The sequence below is a fragment of the Adiantum capillus-veneris genome, chromosome 17 (genome assembly GCF_014529385.1).
Source record: "Adiantum capillus-veneris isolate H3 chromosome 17, ASM1452938v2, whole genome shotgun sequence".
In the NCBI taxonomy this organism is placed as follows: Eukaryota; Viridiplantae; Streptophyta; class Polypodiopsida; order Polypodiales; family Pteridaceae; genus Adiantum; species Adiantum capillus-veneris.
The window spans coordinates 111,021,497-111,042,497 of NC_140947.1; the positions used below are offsets into that span (position 1 = coordinate 111,021,497).

At 40.9% G+C, this 21,001-nt stretch overlaps 1 protein-coding gene across 1 annotated transcript; it reads left to right on the top strand.

Annotated features, from left to right (window-relative positions):
- The first annotated feature begins 5,715 nt into the window (after positions 1 to 5,715).
- On the top strand, positions 5,716 to 7,468 carry LOC147437875 (uncharacterized). The gene has a single exon (XM_086486025.1). It carries the CDS (start codon positions 6,038 to 6,040, stop codon positions 7,259 to 7,261), a length of 1,224 nt encoding a protein of 407 aa, XP_086342151.1. The 5' UTR covers positions 5,716 to 6,037; the 3' UTR covers positions 7,262 to 7,468.
- Positions 7,469 to 21,001: the final 13,533 nt, after the last annotated feature.

Genomic DNA, 21,001 nt, shown 5'->3' on the forward strand with positions numbered 1-21,001 from the left:
TGAACAAAGAGTTGTTAGTTGGAGTGAAGCCTTTGCAGACATGCTTGTCAGAATGCCCCAACCTATGGAGCAAAACATGATATTTTAGGGAGGTATCTCTATGTAGGCGTCATCTACAAAGTGGAAGGTCACGGATGGAACTCCCTCAAGAAGACCATTCTCTTATACTCCTATGTTCAGTAGATAACAATAGTCAAAGAAGAGAACATATGTCTATCATAAAGAAACTGGACTGGAACCAATGCTTGAAAAAGATTTCCTAAAAACATAATTAGAAAACCTACGTATGAATTGTTGATGGTTAAGGTTTTTGGCCTTGAGTAGAGCTTTGTGTGGCTTGAGGAGTGAACGTCGATTGATGCTTGAAGGACTGAGAGTTTCTTGAGCATTGGTAATTGAGGACTCACTTTAATTCTATTCAATTTTTTTTGTATTGCAAGCTCCAAAATGCAATCTGGAGTCAAATTACGGGAAACCTTCAGTCCCGTGATATATGCCTCTGCTAAGCAGCTCGCTTTTGACTGGCCGATGAGGTGAAGAGGCACATTCCTAATTTGCACCTCTTCGCCTAGTAACAAGGTTGTAGTTAGCGCCAGTTTTCTATCTGTCCCTCCCTTTCTACCACTCCCCTGCATATGTAAACATCAGCATCGACAGTTTGCCTCTCGCGTTTATTGGCTCCTCTACATGAACATCCAACGCAGCAGTAATGACTCTCTTTGCCTTGCACACTTAGGGATTCCCAAATGTAAGGGTCGCCATGGACAGGGGGGAGCAAGTCGATGTTCGGGGTCAGGTTTCGCCTCCACTGACATCACTGATCTCTTAGGCCTTGTAAGAGCAAGAGCGCGGATGCCAACAAGCTGGCGGACGACTGGGGATGTGATGCATACAAGCCCAAGGGCTCAAAACTCTAGATTTGTGAAACCTGTTGAAACCAGTCCGCGCCGGCGCGGACTGGTTCCAACAGGTTTCACAACCTGTGCATGCTATGCAATCAAATCTATTCATAAAGGTTTTTAATATTTTTTAAATTAATATCAGCTTCAAGAAGCCTTCGTATTTGGGAAAAATCGATTTTAAGAACATACAAAATACCCTTTTGCATAGATTCAAAGAGGAGTTTTTTCAAAATAACTGGCTTTTCTTGCAATTTAACACTATTTTTTCAATCCTCCCTCCCCACCACACCACCTGCTCGCCTTTAGAGAGAGAGAGAGAGAGAGAGAGAGAGAGAGAGAGAGAGAGAAGCATGGAAGCAGGGGATTGCGTGGGCCTTATTCGATGGGCAAGAAGCAACAAATGGGCAAAACGCAACAATCAAAGGTCCGAGCTGTGAGACCAACGCCTTGCAGTTTCCACTTAAGCGCCCACCTATTCATTTTGACAATTTCTTTTAAAATAAATCGACTCCTCCCCCACTGGTCTGCTGCTGCAACCAGTCCGCGCCGGCGCGGACTGGTTGCAATAGCAAACCAGGGAGCTAATGTTGAGATGTTTGAGGGCGGACGATTATAATGCGATCGATAGAAGGGATTGGATTGCGGGTACATACGACAGTCTTGACTCCACTGTCAGCACTGATGACGCCTTGCAAGACTTCTGCGTGGCCCTCAGCCCCGACGAGCTGTAGAAGCTCCAGCTCACCCTCAACATCAACGGACTGCCCTGCAAGCCTGCCGCTGCCGTGAAATCCTCTGACTTCGCTTCCCGGTGGAAATGTCAAAATGTGTATAATGACTAGCTGTGCTCACGTAATGGTAATGTACAGCTTCGAAAGCCTGCTAGGACTAGGCTCAACTGTCCGCGCTGTTGCTGACGAGGACCCCTTGCAAGACTTCTGCGTGACCTTCAGCCCCGACGGGCTGGAGCAGCTCCAGCTCACCCTCAACATCAACGGCTTGCCCTGAAGGCTGTCGTCGCTGCCATGCAATCCTCTGACTTCGCTTCTCGATGGAAATGTCAGAACATGTATAATGACTAGCTGTGCTCACATAATGGCAATGTATAGCTTCGAAAGCCTGCCAAGACTAGGCTCGGACATCCTGTGATTAAATCATGCTCTATATGTGCCATGACCTTGGTTGTTTTCAACACTGATTATACTGTTCACTATATATAGACTTGTTAGGCAAGCAATGGTCCTCAAGGAAAGTGGTTCCAAAAGCAAAATGATTAGATAAAGTAGCATTTTGGTGGTCCGTGAAAGGCACCTCTTCAAGATTTATTTTATCGTGGACCGGGAGAAGTAAGAGGCAGCTTAGAAGCCAATGTTGTACAAGCTGCCAGGGAACTTAAGCGAGACAAGTAGTCTTGACTTGAACTTTTGGTGATTAGTAAATTGGAGCTTTCCACAACTCTTTTACTGCATCTTCTCAAAATACCTTGTCGCTTCGCTTTTGTCTTGGACTCCTGCCTTAAAATATTGTCTAAGACCTCATGCATGTCAGCAACTATGTTCACAAATCTAGAAGACAACAATGGGTTCCCAAGAGGTTAGTTGAATCTATAATAGCTAGACATGTTAGCCTCTCAATCAATTTAACTTGCTTGTATAAGCACCTTCTAAATTCTTTGAAATAACTCTCTTTTACTTAGATTTTCCACTATAGCTATGTCCCTTTCAATTTCTCTCTCAAGCACAAATATCGAGTTCTCTTCAGCAGAAGTATTAACTTCCAAAGGACCACTCTCATTGTGATGCAACCATTCTGAAAGGAAATGACAACCTTCTATGCTTCCTTGGTTGATTTTTTTGATTTTGTAGGCTAGAATTGTCCATTCAACCCCTTTCATGGTCTTGTCCATCTATGTGTAAGGCCAAATTAAAGAATGTCACTGTCTGTAAATCTGTTTGAGTAAAGGAGACTTTAGGAATCAACGCTTTTCAAAACTAAGCAAAGAAGCAACTAATAAACATCTATTTATTTCACATGAGCGCCCTCATAGAATAGGCCCTTCATTTGTGTTCTTAGCAAAACTTAACATGGATTAATAGCTAGTCAATTATGGTAAAAAGTAATAGAAAAGTCATACCTCAAGAATCTTGTTGAGATGGCCATGAAGCAGTTGGGTGTGCTTGATCTCATCATGCATTGGGCACATTAAGTCATCATCACCAATGCGTACCACATTGATATAGTTATAGCAGGTACATCCACAGCTTGTTGCTCTCATTTCCTCCACCATCCACAGAGTGCCGAGCTAGCAAGAGGAAAGGGAGGGCAGCTCAAGGGTGTTGCACTATGAAGCTGAGAGGAGATAGAGAGTGGGCTTGTTTCTACTTGCTTACAAAAGTAGAGTTTTTTCAAGCTTTAGGATGTTCCCGGATAGCATTGTAGGCTTAGGAGGTTGTGTGTTGAATTTTTTTGCAAAATCTAGTGCCAAATTTTTGAGAGGAGCCATGCCACATGGAATTGAATTATATATGTTTCAAGTATGCAGAGATTGCTTTTGTCTCGTGTATTCAATTTTCATAATGGTTCTAAAATCTCATTTTGTGTCAGATTTGCAGTAGTGAAAGTAATGTGCATGGCATAATTATTTTCTTTCACCATTGTTGCTATTATATCAATTTGCTCGGATTTGTCTTCGCTCGACTTTTTTTGCTCAGTGATTAGAAACCCCCATTGACTATGTGAAAGGTGCAGTGGGCCACTACATTAGAATGATAAACTTGCTGATTGTCACCGAAGAGAATATGTTTTGTGGTGCTAGTGGGAAGAGCTAGTAGGTCTACTAAAGAGCGGCTATTGATGAAATTGTACTACCTGAGTCCAATAGTGCTTCTTGAGATGTGCGCTCAAGTTGGATAATTGCTGAGCACATCGTGCGTCCGGAAGTGGCAACAACCTGGAATTGCGGATGAGCCTGATGGATGAGTGCCTTCCATCATCCATCCGCCTATATGTTTTTTGGCAAGGCAGCAAGGGTGGTTGCATCCTCAACGTGAACTTGAGTATTTTGTACCTGCTGCTGCTGAGCCCTCCGTCTTGACAATATTTTCCAATATGCCCATATGTGTTGCAATAAAAACACTTAGGGTGACCCTGTGCATCACGGTCTGGTAGGGACCTTCCGTTAGAGATTTGAGCATTTTGCACATCTACATCCATTGGAGTAGGGAGCGATTCATGCACTTGATTCCGCATAGGCTGTGTGGGATTTTGGAATACCTGTTAATTTTGATTAGCTTGGCTAGCACCTTCGATAGGTTGAGCAATCTGGATGGTTGAATGAAAACTAGTGGGGCCTTGATCCCTTACGTACATGCCGAGAGATGTCACATCATAGGTGCGGCCAAAGAAAGAACAACTTCGTTTCCTCGGACATTGTAGGATCTGCCCGCAAAGGCAGTTGGTTAAACTTGACAGCAAATTGAGCGACCGATTCGTGTTGTTGCTGCCGCAAGGCATTCATTTGTTGTAGTGCAGTCTAGGTAATGTTTTGATGCACAAAAATATGGATTAACAGGGCCTTGAGGAGGTCCCAATTGCCTTTGACATTCTCAGGCTACTGGACAAACCATGTCGCGGCTACTCCTTCGAATAAAGTTCTAGCCTCCATGGCACGACGTTGATCGTGCCATTGGTGATAGGTAGCTGGCAACATTATCGAAATGGTCAGGCTAGGCTAGTACGTCCTCTGAGGGAATTAGGTTTGAGAATGATTTTGGGAAAATCTTGGGGTCGGTCTGATGGGCTTTGACTGAATGTGTTGTGAGGTAAGCAACGAGGGACTGATTTGTGTGATTGACTTAAGCTAGGAGCGTAGAGATGGCTTGAAACATCTTGTCAATGGCCCAAGGTTATGAAGGGAACTCTGGATGCATAGAAGCATCCTCATATGGCGGGGAATTTGGCTGATGTTTAGGAGACAAGCTGTGGCTCATGATGTTGGCTAGGAGTTTTGTGTGTTGGGAGAGGTGTGGGAAGGGTGATGCCGAAGAAGGCACAGGTTAAAGCTCAAGAAAGTGGTTTTCTTGATTCTGTACCCCACATCTCCACCAATGTGGAATGCTTAAGACTGAATCCACCTGTATCTGAGTGGCCGGCCCTTGCTAGTTATAGGTTACAAATAGAAGCTTCCAAGACTTGAGTCATTACATACGTGGCGACATCAGCTTGCTTAGAAGGCTGGGCACGTCAGATTAGGCTATGGTCACACGAGGCTTAGTTTCCACAGACAACGGCCGACCAAACATGACAGCGTGCAACTTTCCACGGGCATAGTGTTGTGAGAATTTTGTGACTATGCCTTTTCTGGTGTAGTTTTCAAAATCAGCCCGTTGCATGCCGATGAGTTCTCCTTTTCTCTCTCCTGTCTATGCCCCACACTCCCTCTCACTACACGCTGCTCCCGTCACCCTCTGAGCTGCCGTACTTGATGTGGTCAGATTCTTTCGCGAGTTACTGAAAACTAAGTCTCGCGTGACCATGCCCTTACAAATGCCAAAGTGGCAATGACGGCCCACTATCATGGTAAAAAGGGCAAAAAAGTTTTATTGACCATGCAATCTTGATAAATGTTGGAGTGTGCGAGGAAACATAATTTGGGAGAAGTTGAAATTTGAGAAGGTTGAGAGTCTTGGACCAGGCGCGGAAGAGCAGTTAATATAAAGTTTTTATTGCGCACAGAGAGAGAGAGCTCACTGCAAAAGTATAAATTTCTTTAGTTCTCTGGTCTTATCTTCTTACCAGCTTTCCTCCTCTCTCTCTCTCTCTCTCTCTCTCACTCTCACACTCACACACACGACATGACTCTTTCTCTCTCTCTCTCTCTCTTCTCTCTCTCTCATTTCTCTGGAGTCTGAACTATCCATGCATTCACTTTTGCGCTTTTGCTTTTCCTCTGCGTCTTCACAACTACTGCATCTGCATGTAGTCCTCTAGAGCCTAGTCTCTCTCTCTCTCTCTCCTCTCTCTCTCTCTGTGTCTGTGCAAAGTGGGATGTTCCTTTTTATCCTCTACCTTGATCTGGCTCTCTCTCTCTCTCTCTCTCTCTCTCTCTCTCTCTCACACACACACACACACACACAATGGGGAGTAGCTCTCCTGAGGATGAGGACGGTGCTGGGCTGCGAAGGTGCCGCAATGCTTGCTCGCTCGACATGGCCACCGGCAGCACCAGAGAGGCAAGCAAGGCAGCAGCATGGATGTGGCACATGCATGGCAGCAGCGCCACCTTCCAGACAGAGAAAGAGGACAAGCATCCACATCATACCATGAAGAGGCGAAGCAATAGCTGCGATCGCAAAGACTCGCGCTTTCGACAGGAGGCGGCATCAGCATCGACTTCCATTCCAGCCTCCTTTTCAAAGCAAGCGGCATCATCGACATCTTCTGTTCCAGCAGCCTCTGCTTTGACGCCATCGGCATCTCCTACTTCCAAGCCACCGGACTCCAGCATTTGGGACTGCGGCAGCAAGCTATACGACACATTCGAGCTTGTCTCTTTCAGCAATCGGCTCGACCGTAGCTTGCTTGGCGTCGTTCCTGCCTTTGAAGCATCCAATCATTTCTGTCATGTGGTGCAATCTCCTCTTCACCACAGCAGCTTTGTAGGTGTGCTTCGCACCTTCTCGCTTCCTCGGATGCTCTCTGTGCATAATTCCAGCATTGATGAAACCAACGGACGCTCTCCCATCACAAACCATGCCCCTCTGGTTGATATGCAAGGCGCCGTTGGCCCTCCCGCCAACGAACGGAAATTGTCTGTTCTTCGACGTGCCCTCACAACCAAATGGACTCTTTCAAAGCTGGTGAAGGTCCTGAAGAGACTGACAAAGTTCCGTAAGCAGATTCATCGTTTTCGGCCACATGCCAGGTGCGACAGGAGGGTGCTCCTTGTCAATAAGGATGATAATGGTGGCGGGTCTGAGCCTCGGCATTTCTGGTGGCGTGGTAATCGTGACAGAAAGGGTCCGGGAAGACGCGAGCATATGGCCGATGATGAGGATGATGATGGTGGCTTGTCTGAGCATCGGTATCGAGTGTATGAAGAGAAGGTAAATCATGAGGAGAAGAGCAGTAAGCACTTTCATCACCACCATCACCATTACCATCATCATTTTGTGCATCATTTAGACCAGTTCAGTCAGGCTGCCAAGGATGACAATGAATACAAGCATCGTCAGAGCGGCAATGGCAATGGCATTGGCCCAGATACAGAGTGGTCTGCTGGCTTGCCGTCGCGCACGGAATCAGCTCGCCTTAGCTCTGATACAATGTCTAAGATATGTGCAGATGTGAACTGGCTCTAATTAAGGCCTTAATAAACCTCATCAAGGCAAGAGCTTCTAACTCAGGACTAAATCACTTTTAACAGTATATGTCATTTTGGTCAGCAACTAATAAACAGTTTTATGCTGACAGGAGCACCTTTTCAAGGGGGGCTTCAAAGTTGTATGTAATGTTGTGAAAATGTTTGCGAGAGAGTTGCAAGTTGTAGGAGTATATTCTCAATTCATTGTGTATGGTGTGTGTGTGTTTGAGAGAGAGAGAGAGAGAGAGAGAGAGAGAGAAGGGGGCGAGAGGAGATGCCATAGATATTTGTTTTGGTTTCGAATTTAAGCTCATATAACCGAGAAGCCAAAACCCATTTTGGAGAAAAGTTAACTCCCTTCTAAATCTACAGCTTCTGTCTTGTCTACATGGAGCCTTTGGAGGATTGGCTCCCCTTGGTGGTTTTGATCTTGGTTGTAAGGCTCTAAGCCAAAATTCCGAGGAAGACGAGAAGTTTCAATGTCGAAGGAACAATCCTAAGAGACTACATCAAAGATCTATCGGACGAGAGAGAGAGAGAGAGAGAGAGAGAGAGAGCCTTAGCACAAGGTCCCCTCCGGCCTCCGCTTGGCTAGCTCTGCAGAGCTGGTCGGCCGTGGCAGAGTCTTGAGCACATGGAGACGCGATCGTAAGGATCAGCGGAGCAAAGGGAGACGTGTGTAACTTTGAGGGCGGGAGCTGCATTCAGTGGACGCCAAGCAATGTGCCGGCAGGCCGTGGAGGTCAAGCCCTAGCTCTTCTCGGCCTCCGGACAACAAAAAAGTGAAAAGTGAACTCCACGTGGACTCACGACCCTTTCTTCAGTGGCTGGCCGGTGTTGCGGCACCTATGCGCTCATTACGAGAGAGAGAAAGAGAAAGTAACATCATAAGAACAATATCAAGAGACCTCAAAGATCTATACCAACATCAGAAGTCTTGAGAGAGAGAGAGAGAGAGGGAGAGAGAGAGAGAGAGAGAGAAAAGAAGAAGAAGAGAAATTTTAACATCATAAGAACAATCCCAAGGGACCTCAAAGATCTATACAAATATGGGGAGAGAGAGAAAGAGAGAGCTCAACACATGAGTTCAACAAACAAAATCACATGCACAATTTGTCATGCCTTAGGCTTGTGTATTCCAGCAAATCAACCAATCTCAGCTGTCTGTTGCATTAACGTTCTTACAGTGAATAGCACAGGAACAGTGCAGTCAACACAATTCCACCAATGGCCAATGAGAAGCAACGCAATGTAACATAGAAAATAAATGAAATAAATCAAGAAATAAGATAACACATTTTAAGATGGAGAGAATCTAAAATTATTTGTAAGGTAACATCTTCTTTTTGCGGCGTTGACGGTTCAATCTCTGGACTCACCACCAAGAGACTATAATAGCTGTCAAGGTACTGAAAGATAATGACTTAAAAGCTATCATTCTTCCACTACTAAAATCTATCTCTCCATTAAGAAAGCATTCAAAGCTCATCCTCCCTCCATTACAAGCTATTTTTCTTCTTACATTCAGAACTATGGCTTCTTCTTCTTCTTATCCTAAAAGCTCTAAGGGTTGCTCTACTCTTGCCTCAACTAACCTCACCATGAGTCTACCAAAAAAGACTAGCAATAGCATAAGCTCTATTTCCATCTCAAAATCCCTCAATGTAGATAGTCAGTGGCAAGAGCACAGGATAGGCAAAGGTCTTGGATTCTCATGGATCCAAGAAGGAGAAAAAGGTCATGTATAGCAAATCGCATGGAAAGTAAGCGTGCTGGATTTTAAAGTGAAAGTTGGTAAGAAGATTGTAAAATAGGGTCTAGTTCAACATGTTTTCACTCACTGTGATGTGATTGCTCATGGTGGTAAAGTTTTGTTACATCACCCACGATACAAGTGTAAATAGATTCTTATCCTTGTTTTTGTTCTTTTCCATTTAAAGCTTTATGTTCTCTTACATTCAGCTCTTATAGTTAAATTTTTTTAGTTTTCTTCATACAAGGAATGGGAGCCACTGGAGTGCATTAAAGCCCTCATCTCTCTGTAATCCATACTCACACTTGGCATTTTATAATAATAGTATGTGACCCACGCGTTGCTGCGGCCAAAGAAATATCACTATCAATACTCTATTCCTACATGTATATTCTATTGCATTTCTAAAAGTAATGCATTACACAACCTCTTGAAGATTCTAACAAACATAAATATATGTAAGATTCTACAAAGCATTCTTTGATACCAATCTTGGGAGCTTCTCATAGACATTGTTTTTCATAAGGTGCTAACCCTTATTCAAAAAAATTAGGAGTACTTTACTTCTATTGTGGTATAGAGAGAGAGAGAGAGAGAGAGAGAGAGAGAGAGAGAGTCTCCTCCTTCTAGTGTATCTTGGTTTAGCAATGCTACCAATGTTGATTATACATATTAGGTAAGTTAGCATGGTGTGAAGAGATGAAAGCCGTCTAAAATCAATGTAACAATAAAGTCTTTTTAATAAACGGAGTGGCGTCTAGAATTGGTTTCAACAATAGGAGCACAATCGAATTCAATGTCTCTACTTTACTCTCTTACTTACTTCTATCCTTGCATCTTTCTTATGAGCAAGACATGGTAGAAGTGTACATCATAACTTCTTATATGGCAAGAAGACCATCTTTCCCTTGGTCTACCTAGAGTTGACAAAAGTGCTACCAATTCGAGAAGTACAAACTGGGTAAGCCAACAAGTTTTAAAGATGAAGGCTCATAATTGCTACAGTGTGTAATCATAAAACTTTTCATGTCTAAGAGTAGAGTTGTGAAAATATGAGGGCTCATAGTTTCCAATGTACCAGAAAAGCTTCAAGCTTCAAAGAGATGAGATGACGTTCTTTTAATACTGAGAATGTGATTACATCTATGCTGCTCTCTAGATGCTTCTCTTGGATCTCTATCTATGTTCACAAGCATGGTAATAGTTTACGTCATCACCTAATCACAACAATACATAAGCAGCTTAGTAGGATAAAGTGCACACTATTTGTTCATGTACACTTTCACATCATTTGCATCTTAAAATGTGATAGAAATGAAAGCAAAGTAAAGTTGCTCAATTGTTTATTTTTGTAGGAGTTTTGGCCATTATGCTAAACTGAAGGACGTGGTGTAAAATCATGCATGCCATTGATATCTATCTATCTTTATCCCCTAATTACAAAACCATATTCCTCTTTGGGAGAGCAGATTGTATTCAACCAGCTTGAGCCTATTTTCTTGCACACAATCTATACTATACCAACCATTTGGCTTAATTGTTGATCTGTTAAATGTGTGATTGGACATTGAGGCAATGTAGGACAACCTCTTTTTGTGTACACATTAGGTTCCTTGAAAGTTTGAGAATATGAGTATCATACCCTACTTGAGTACACACACACACACATGTATATACTTGTATTTGTGTGTGTGTGTGTGTGTGTGTATATATAAGTATGTATGTATGTATATGTATACATACGTATACATATATATATGTGTGTGTGTGTGTGTGTGTGTGTGTGTACATATCTATATTCCTATATCAAAGATTTGTCACATAGGTCTTGAAGCCTCTTATTGTTGTTATAGTACAAATAACTATGACATTCAAAACTTTTATGCTCCCTTTGTGTCCCCCCCCCCCTCCCAAAAAAAAAAAAAAAAACCCTCTCTCTCTCTCTCTCTCTCTCTCTCTCACACACACACACACACACACACACACACACACATATTAGATGGATAGCAGTTTTCATGGAGCTCATGTGTGCATACACATATGACTTGTCATCGTGGTATAGTAGTTGAACAATTGGCACAACGGTTGAAGTGATGACCTCAAGTCAATGCATGAAAAGAACGAGCAAACTCCTTTTTGTCAATCTCTATAAAGAAAAGTATAGATGGCTATGATTGGTCACTCTCTCTCTATCTCTCTCTCTCTCTCCATGTATCACTCACTGCTTCTTGGATTCTCATGGATCCAAGAAGGAGAAAAAGGTCATGTATAGCAAATCGCATGGAAAGTAAGCGTGTTGGATTTTAAAGTGAAAGTTGGTAAGAAGATTGTAAAATAGGTTCTAGTTCAACATGTTTTCACTCACTGTGATGTGATTGCTCATGGTGGTAATGTTTTGTTACATCACCCACAATTCAAGTGTAAATAGATTCTTATCCTTGTTTTTGTTCTTTTCCATTTAAAGCTTTATGTTCTCTTACATTCAGCTCTTATAGTTAAATTTTTTTAGTTTTCTTCATACAAGGAATGGGAGCCACTGGAGTGCATTAAAGCCCTCATCTCTCTGTAATCCATACTCACACTTGGCATTTTATAATACTAGTATGTGACCCACGCGTTGCTGCGGCCAAAGAAATATCACTATCAATACTCTATTCCTACATGTATATTCTATTGCATTTCTAAAAGTAATGCATTGCACAACCTCTTTAAGATTCTAACAAACATAAATATATGTAAGATTCTACAAAGCATTCTTTGATACCAATCTTGGGAGCTTCTCGTAGACATTGTTTTTCATAAGGTGCTAACCCTTATTCAAAAAACTTAGGAGTGCTTTACTTCTATTGTGGTAGAGAGAGAGAGAGAGAGAGAGAGAGAGAGAGAGAGAGAGTCTCCTCCTTCTAGTGTATCTTGGTTTAGCAATGCTACCAATGTTGATTATACATATTAGGTAAGTTAGCATGGTGTGAAGAGATAAAAGCCATCTAAAATCAATGTAACAATAAAGGTTTTTCAATAAATGGAGTGGCTTCTAGAATTGGTTTCAACAATAGGAGCACAATCGAATTCAATGTCTCTACTTTACTCTCTTACTTACTTTTATCCTTGTATCTTTCTTATGAGCAAGACATGGTAGAAGTGTACATCATAACTTCTTTTATGGCAAGAAGACCATCTTTCCCTTGGTCTACCTAGAGTTGACAAAAGTGCTACCAATTCGAGAAGTACAAACTGGGTAAGCCATCAAGTTTTAAAGATGAAGGCTCATAATTGCTACAGTGTGTAATCATAAAACTTTTCATGTCTAAGAGTAGAGTTGTGAAAATATAAGGGCTCATAGTTTCCAATGTACCAGAAAAGCTTCAAGCTTCAAAGAGATGAGATGACGTTCTTTTAATACTGAGAATGTGATTACATCTATGCTTCTCTCTAGATGCTTCTCTTGGATCTCTATCTATGTTCACAAGCATGGTAATAGTTTACGTCATCACCTAATCACAACAATACATAAGCAGCTTAGTAGGATAAAGTGCACACTATTTGTTCATGTACACTTTCACATCATTTGCATCTTAAAATGTGATAGAAATGAAAGCAAAGTAAAGTTGCTCAATTGTTTATTTTTGTAGGAGTTTTGGCCATTATGCTAAACTGAAGGACGTGGTGTAAAATCATGCATGCCATTGATATCTATCTATCTTTATCCCCTAATTACAAAACCATATTCCTCTTTGGGAGAGCAGATTGTATTCGACCAGCTTCAGCCTATTTCCTTGCACACAATCTATACTATACCAACCATTTGGCTTAATTGTTGATCTGTTAAATGTGTGATTGGACATTGAGGCAATGTAGGACAACCTCTTTTTGTGTACACATTAGGTTCCTTGAAAATTTGAGAATATGAGTATCATACCCTACTTGAGTACACACACACACACACACACACACACACACACACATGTATATACTTGTATTTGTGTGTGTGTGTGTGTGTATATATAAGTATGTATGTATGTATATGTATACATACGTATACATATATATATATATGTGTGTGTGTGTGTGTGTGTGTGTGTGTGTGTGTGTGTGTGTGTGTGTGTGTGTGTATACATATCTATATTCCTATATCAAAGATTTGTCACATAGGTCTTGAAGCCTCTTATTGTTGTTATAGTACAAATAACTATGACATTCAAAACTTTTATGCTCCCTTTGTGCCCCCCCCCCCCCCCCCCCACCCCCCCTCCCAAAAAAAAAAAAAAAACCCTCTCTCTCTCTCTCTCTCTCTCTCTCTCTCTCACACACACACACACACACACACACACACACACACACATATTAGATGGATAGCAGTTTTCATGGAGCTCATGTGTGCATACACATATGACTTGTCATCGTGGTATAGTAGTTGAACAATTGGCACAACGGTTGAAGTGATGACCTCAAGTCAATGCATGAAAAGAACGAGCAAACTCCTTTTTGTCAATCTCTATAAAGAAAAGTATAGATGGCTATGATTGGTCACTCTCTCTCTATCTCTCTCTCTCTCTCCATGTATCACTCACTGCTTCTTGGATTCTCATGGATCCAAGAAGGAGAAAAAGGTCATGTATAGCAAATCGCATGGAAAGTAAGCGTGTTGGATTTTAAAGTGAAAGTTGGTAAGAAGATTGTAAAATAGGTTCTAGTTCAACATGTTTTCACTCACTGTGATGTGATTGCTCATGGTGGTAATGTTTTGTTACATCACCCACAATTCAAGTGTAAATAGATTCTTATCCTTGTTTTTGTTCTTTTCCATTTAAAGCTTTATGTTCTCTTACATTCAGCTCTTATAGTTAAATTTTTTTAGTTTTCTTCATACAAGGAATGGGAGCCACTGGAGTGCATTAAAGCCCTCATCTCTCTGTAATCCATACTCACACTTGGCATTTTATAATACTAGTATGTGACCCACGCGTTGCTGCGGCCAAAGAAATATCACTATCAATACTCTATTCCTACATGTATATTCTATTGCATTTCTAAAAGTAATGCATTGCACAACCTCTTTAAGATTCTAACAAACATAAATATATGTAAGATTCTACAAAGCATTCTTTGATACCAATCTTGGGAGCTTCTCGTAGACATTGTTTTTCATAAGGTGCTAACCCTTATTCAAAAAACTTAGGAGTGCTTTACTTCTATTGTGGTAGAGAGAGAGAGAGAGAGAGAGAGAGAGAGAGAGAGAGTCTCCTCCTTCTAGTGTATCTTGGTTTAGCAATGCTACCAATGTTGATTATACATATTAGGTAAGTTAGCATGGTGTGAAGAGATAAAAGCCATCTAAAATCAATGTAACAATAAAGGTTTTTCAATAAACGGAGTGGCTTCTAGAATTGGTTTCAACAATAGGAGCACAATCGAATTCAATGTCTCTACTTTACTCTCTTACTTACTTTTATCCTTGTATCTTTCTTATGAGCAAGACATGGTAGAAGTGTACATCATAACTTCTTTTATGGCAAGAAGACCATCTTTCCCTTGGTCTACCTAGAGTTGACAAAAGTGCTACCAATTCGAGAAGTACAAACTGGGTAAGCCATCAAGTTTTAAAGATGATGGCTCATACTTGCTACAGTGTGTAATCATAAAAATTTTCATGTCTAAGAGTAGAGTTGTGAAAATATAAGGGCTCATAGTTTCCAATGTACCAGAAAAGCTTCAAGCTTCAAAGAGATGAGATGACGTTCTTTTAATACTGAGAATGTGATTACATCTATGCTTCTCTCTAGATGCTTCTCTTGGATCTCTATCTATGTTCACAAGCATGGTAATAGTTTACGTCATCACCTAATCACAACAATACATAAGCAGCTTAGTAGGATAAAGTGCACACTATTTGTTCATGTACACTTTCACATCATTTGCATCTTAAAATGTGATAGAAATGAAAGCAAAGTAAAGTTGCTCAATTGTTTATTTTTGTAGGAGTTTTGGCTATTATGCTAAACTGAAGGACGTGGTGTAAAATCATGCATGCCATTGATATCTATCTATCTTTATCCCCTAATTACAAAACCATATTCCTCTTTGGGAGAGCAGATTGTATTCGACCAGCTTCAGCCTATTTCCTTGCACACAATCTATACTATACCAACCATTTGGCTTAATTGTTGCTCTATTAAATGTGTGATTGGACATTGAGGCAATGAGGACAACCTCTTTTTGTGTACACATTAGGTTCCTTGAAAATTTGAGAATATGAGTATCATACCCTACTTGAGTACACACACACACACACACACACACACACATACATGTATATACGTGTATTTGTGTGTGTGTGTGTGTGTGTGTATGTACTGTATGTATGTATATGTATACATACGTATATATATATATATATGTGTGTGTGTGTGTGTGTGTGTGTGTGTGTGTGTACATATCTATATTCTTATATCAAAGATTTGTCACATAGGTCTTGAAGCCTCTTGTTGTTGTTATAGTACAATAACTATGACCTTCAAAACTTTTATGCTCCCTTTGTGCCCCCCCCTCCCTCCAAAAAAAAAAAAAAACCCTCTCTCTCTCTCTCTCTCGCTTTCACACACACACACACACACACACACACACACACACACACGTACACGTATTAGATGGATAGCAGTTTGCATTGAGCTCATGTGTGCATACACATATGACTTGTCATCGTGGTATAGTAGTTGAACAATTGGCACAACGGTTGAAGTGATGATCTCAAGTCAATGCATGAAAAGAACGAGCTAACTCCTTTTTCTCAATCTCTATAAAGAAAAGTATAGATGGCTATGATTGGTCACTCACTCTCTCTCTATCTCTCTCTCTCTCTCTCTCTCTAAGGTCTTGAACTTGAGACCATGGAATAGATCTTTGATATCTCATTGGATCGCTCCTACAACATTTTAAATTCTTCTTTTTTCAAGACGTGTGTGTGTATGCGTGCGAGAGAGAGAGAGAGAGAGAGAGAGAGAGAGAGAGAGAGAGAGAGAAGATGAAACAAATATTCTCACCCAAGTTGCCATATATATCTTTTGGGATTGTTCCTATGGAATTAAATTTTTTATTATTCTTCTCTCTCTCTCTCTCTCTCTCTCTCTCTCTCTCTCCTTCCATTCCATAGATATTCAATTGTTAAAGACTTGTTGTGTAACTTTAGCGTCTTTTTAGATTGTTCTTACACCCTTAAACATTTTATTCTCTCTTTCTCCTCTTCTCCCTTCTGCTTGCTGCGTCATTCGTTCGACACTAAAACATTTTTCTCTATGTGTGTGTGTGTGTGTGTGTGTGTGTGTGGGGGGGGGGGGGGGGGGGGGGGGGGGGGTTGATTTTTGATAGACACCCTTCAAGCCCTTTTGCATTTTATAGAGGTTTTCTCTTAAGTGAAGCAGTGAGTGATACATGGAGGGTCTCTCCTTCCTTGAAAAATTTAAGCTGCATTATAAAGAGTATAGATATAGGAAGAACTAGCAAGAGCTTTGTAGATGACTTTTCTAGCCTTTTTTTATAGGTCCATGTAGGATGTGGAACTAAGGAGGTCCGTTTTTCTCTCTTGCATTTTAAAAGTGAAGGGTGAAAAGGGAGCGTGGCCACATCATAAATAACATGCATAATTAAGGGCCAAAAAGTGACTTTTTTCTCAAAAAGATTATTTTACTTATTTTTGGCCTAAAACTCCTCCCAACATATATGCATATCAAAAAAACCATTTTTGATCCTTTTTTTTTACTTACACTCACTAAAAGTCCACTTTTTCAATATTCTTCTTTCCCCTCCCCAAAAAAACCTTTGTTCTCTCCTCCTCCTCCCTTCTTTCTCCGTGCAGCTACCATGGTGCTTAATGACATCACAAACTATGTTCAACACCACCATGTACTCCGCACACAGTTTGCATTGAGGTCCGCATGTGTGGGTGAGCAAAGATCATCACAAGAATGTTGTGCCGTTGGTGAGACTAATGTTGACCTTTAGGTGGATAGCCATTTGTACCTGTACGATCTTGTAAGCCGTTTTCATCTAACATTTAATAGTCTTTTGACGTTTCTTAATATTTTGGGAGGGGAAAGGTGGGCTTGTTAGGTTATTTCAAGTGGTTGTCTATGGGTGCAAGTGATTCTTTGCATTGGTGAATGCACCAATGTCAAGTTCTTTAGCTCAACACACTGACATTACAAGAAAGAATCGCCTCTTTAGAGACAAAGGTTGCAACTCTCCAACAACAAATGCAGGAGAAGGATGTCAACATTTCAAAGCTTGGCAATCGTCATGCACTTAAAGAAACACCCCTTAGTGCAAGAGAACACAAGCATGAATTTTCATCCATTAAAATACTTGCACATATAGGTGTAGTACGTAAATGATGAGTGACAACCACAAGGTGATTTATTCTTCACTTGCAGGAGACATTTCTACTTCACACTAATCACTAATGTTTATCTTGTTGGAAGCCATAAACTTTATTCACAAGGCATGCAATGTATCAAGCCAAGACGATCGAGTCAATTTTCTTACTAGTTGTCTCAATATCCATGATGTGATTTCTAATTTATATTCTCCTAGGTGGAAGTGCATTAGTGATGCAGCCACCAAGGAGCTTATGCATAAATTGGAAATGTGGTTAGTGAAGGTGATGTGCAATCAGCTTGTGATGAGGATAGGATCAACAGTAAAGCCTATAAGGCTATTTTTTAACATCTAAAGGATTCCCTACAGGAGCATGGCATTGTGGAGAACTTGTTTTTCATTCTGCACAAGGCCAACCTTGCAAAGAAGGACACAATGAAGACGTGTTCTCTTGTATTGGGGCATATCTACACATTCATGACATAATGTCTTCTTTACTTTATGATTCATGTACGCCAAAGACAAGGAGAAAAGCTAGGCAAAATTCCACAAGATCTTTAGAGAAGGGCTTCCCTTAGACAATGTGGAACAATATATTTGTGGAACTCAAAAGGCTAGTAAGCTATGCTAAGATTCTACGAAGTTACCTCAAGAAGGTGACACAATATACTTCTTACTTTTGGTTGTATTCTTGTTATCATAGACTATGATGTATAAGACAAATATATTTGGTGGCTCGGTGCTATTGAGGTGCCCAAAGAGACCAATGGAGTAATTCCATGGAGTTTTGAGAGAACTCATGGATTATAGAAGAAATATACTCCCAACTTGTAGGTGAGAAGTTGGAGGTTGAGGGTTTAAGCAGCTTTGATGTGGAGTGGCACTTAGGTGGGGACTTAAAGACCATAAAGTGTTTGATTGACTACAAACAAGGGGCTTCTTCACTCTTTCTTTGTCCATTTTAAACTCGAGGGTAAAAACCTAACAAACAAAAAACACAAAATAAATCTGCAAAGGGTACTTCAATTATTCCATGGCAACAAGATGGCAACAAAGCATTGGAAAATTTTGTTGTCGGAGATGAAGGTAGGGAATGGAAAGTGTCTATTTCAAGATGTCCCATCCTCAATGCACTGAAGGACAAGGCGTGGAACCCCATATTTTTATTTTCTCTATCTAATGTATATTTCTATACATTACATGCATTCATGCACATTTTTGATACTATGCTTTCACAATGAAGCCATTGTAGAAGTCCTAGGAGGCCATCACCAGGGTGGAGGTACTTCTTAATTCCATTGGCCGTCATGGTTGCAAAGAACATAGGGGATGCCCATGAGATCACCCAGCAAGTATCAATGAGTGGACAAAAAGCAAGACACTTCTTAAAGAAAGCAACTCTATTTAGAGTGCTAAGATGACACTCAAAACAACTCCAACCACAAGGCACCTAACCTTTGGGAGCTCTAGAAGGATTATACAAAGCCACTATTGACAATGACTTAATGGAAATCTTGCAAACATGCACAAGAAACTTTGGAAAACTTTTGATGGAATGGTCAAGCTTATGGGTCTGACCATCACAACAAAGGAGCAACGTCAATCATTTCAAGTGGTGTTGGCAGATTTCACCAAGGTCTGCACCCTTGCTTGGGGTGATAATGACATCACAAGTTACATCGTAAGCCATATCTCATAGTGAAAGTATTTTAAGAAGTTTTTTCATTTCATAATTTGCATCATTTTATCGTGTGAACAACATATCTTATTTGTTCATGGGGCATTTTTTATGCACAAATATGGTTTGCTTGAGATTTCCAGCACTCACGGCATGGAGAAGTCCCACTATGGAGAATTTGACAGGGGGATGTACTTTAAAAATACTAGACATGGTGGTGGTGTGGTTATGGTATGGTACAATCTAATTATTTGAAAAAGATGTTCAACTAGTTCTTTTGCATAACATTTGCTCGTAAGCTCACGATGGAGTGTGCATGATGTAACATTTAATGCACTAGTAACTTGTGTGTAGTGGAAAATGATAACATAGTGAGCATTTCATTAAGAACAAGTTCCTAATGAGCATAGAGAGAGTACTTGGTTGGAAAAAAGCAACATAGCAATTACACGTAGCTAGTTTGGCATAGACAATACTTGAAAAGAGAGAGAAATAGAACAAATGACAACAGTTGAGGACCGGATTTATATGGAGCCGGTCCCCCCTCCAAAAAGGCTTTTGCATTATAGCTTCTCCCATCAAGGGAGACTTTTGTACAATACATTCTTTGTGTTAGTTGAAAAAAATCATTGGTGCAATGAAAATGTAAGATTCATGTACCAAATTATGCTTGAAAAACACACATAGTGGACCTAGCCTCAGTCCCAAGACCTCACACACCTTCAAAGATGGTGAGAGCTAGCAGGGAATGAGGAAAGATGAAGATGAAGAGGAAGAAGATGTATCTTACAAGAAAGAAGTATTCTCCTCACATAATCACTCTTATAGCATAGCTTAGCTTAGTAATTAGCATGGTAGAGGAGATGAGCATTCCATTGAAGCTTGGCTCTTGGTTGAATTTGCATTCCATAGCCAAGAGTTGTTGGTGTAGGCCTCTACTTCTCAATGCTTGGAAAAGAAGATGGAATTCTTGCTCAATGCATGAGTTGTGTGTGTGTGTGTGTGTGTGTGTGTGTGTGTGTGTGTGTGTGTGTGTGTGTGTGTGTGTGTGTGTGTGTAGAAAATGAGTTAGACTAAAAAAATGCTAACTCTCTCTCTTCTTGGTTGACCCCTCTTCCCATTTGCTCTTGCTGGCTTCCCATTGGCTCCTATAGAGCTTAGCCAATAGCAATTAAGAGGCATAGTTGATATTTCTGTTACAAGTGTCCCTCTTTCCCCTTTTGTGAGAGCTTTAGATAATTAAAATAATTTATTTAAAATCTCATTGGATCTTTTTGTCTTTTGGCCAATACAAATCAAGCAAGCCATTGGGCTGCTTGATGCTCATTGGATCCCTTGGTAGACTGTCCATAGTCTTCTAGGGAGCTTAATTTCTATTGGTTCTTTTATCAAGAATTTTTAAATTGATTAGACTAATTTTACTCTAGCTTAATTCTCATCGGTCCACCTCTATGGCCATCCAATAGGATTTGAGGGCAGATTGGAGGCAACTGGGCTAGGAGCCTGCCATGTGTCCATTATTCCCTTTGTGTAAAGGGAGAGCTTGGAGTGTGTGTGTGTGTGTGTGTGTGTGTGTGTGTGTGTGTGTGTGTGTGTGTGTGTGTGTGTGTGTGTGTCTTCCCCTAGCTTTAGGGCTCACCCCCTCCTTCCTAGGGATGTGGGAAGACTTTTTAGTCTTCCCATAACCATCCAATTTTCCCCACTTTTGGCCATTGGACTTTTTAATTAAATTTTGGAACCTTAGCCTATGGAAGTCTTAATGGAGCTGAACCTTAGGCCTTTTAAGCTCCATTGATACACATTGCTCTTTTCCAGACTGCCCCCTTTTGGATCCTTTTTTCCCTCCTATGGATCCCTGTTGAGAGCGGGCTGGTAGCCTTACCAATATTCTAGCTTTTAATCCCCTGGTACCTCCCCATATTAAATGGTCAGTTTAA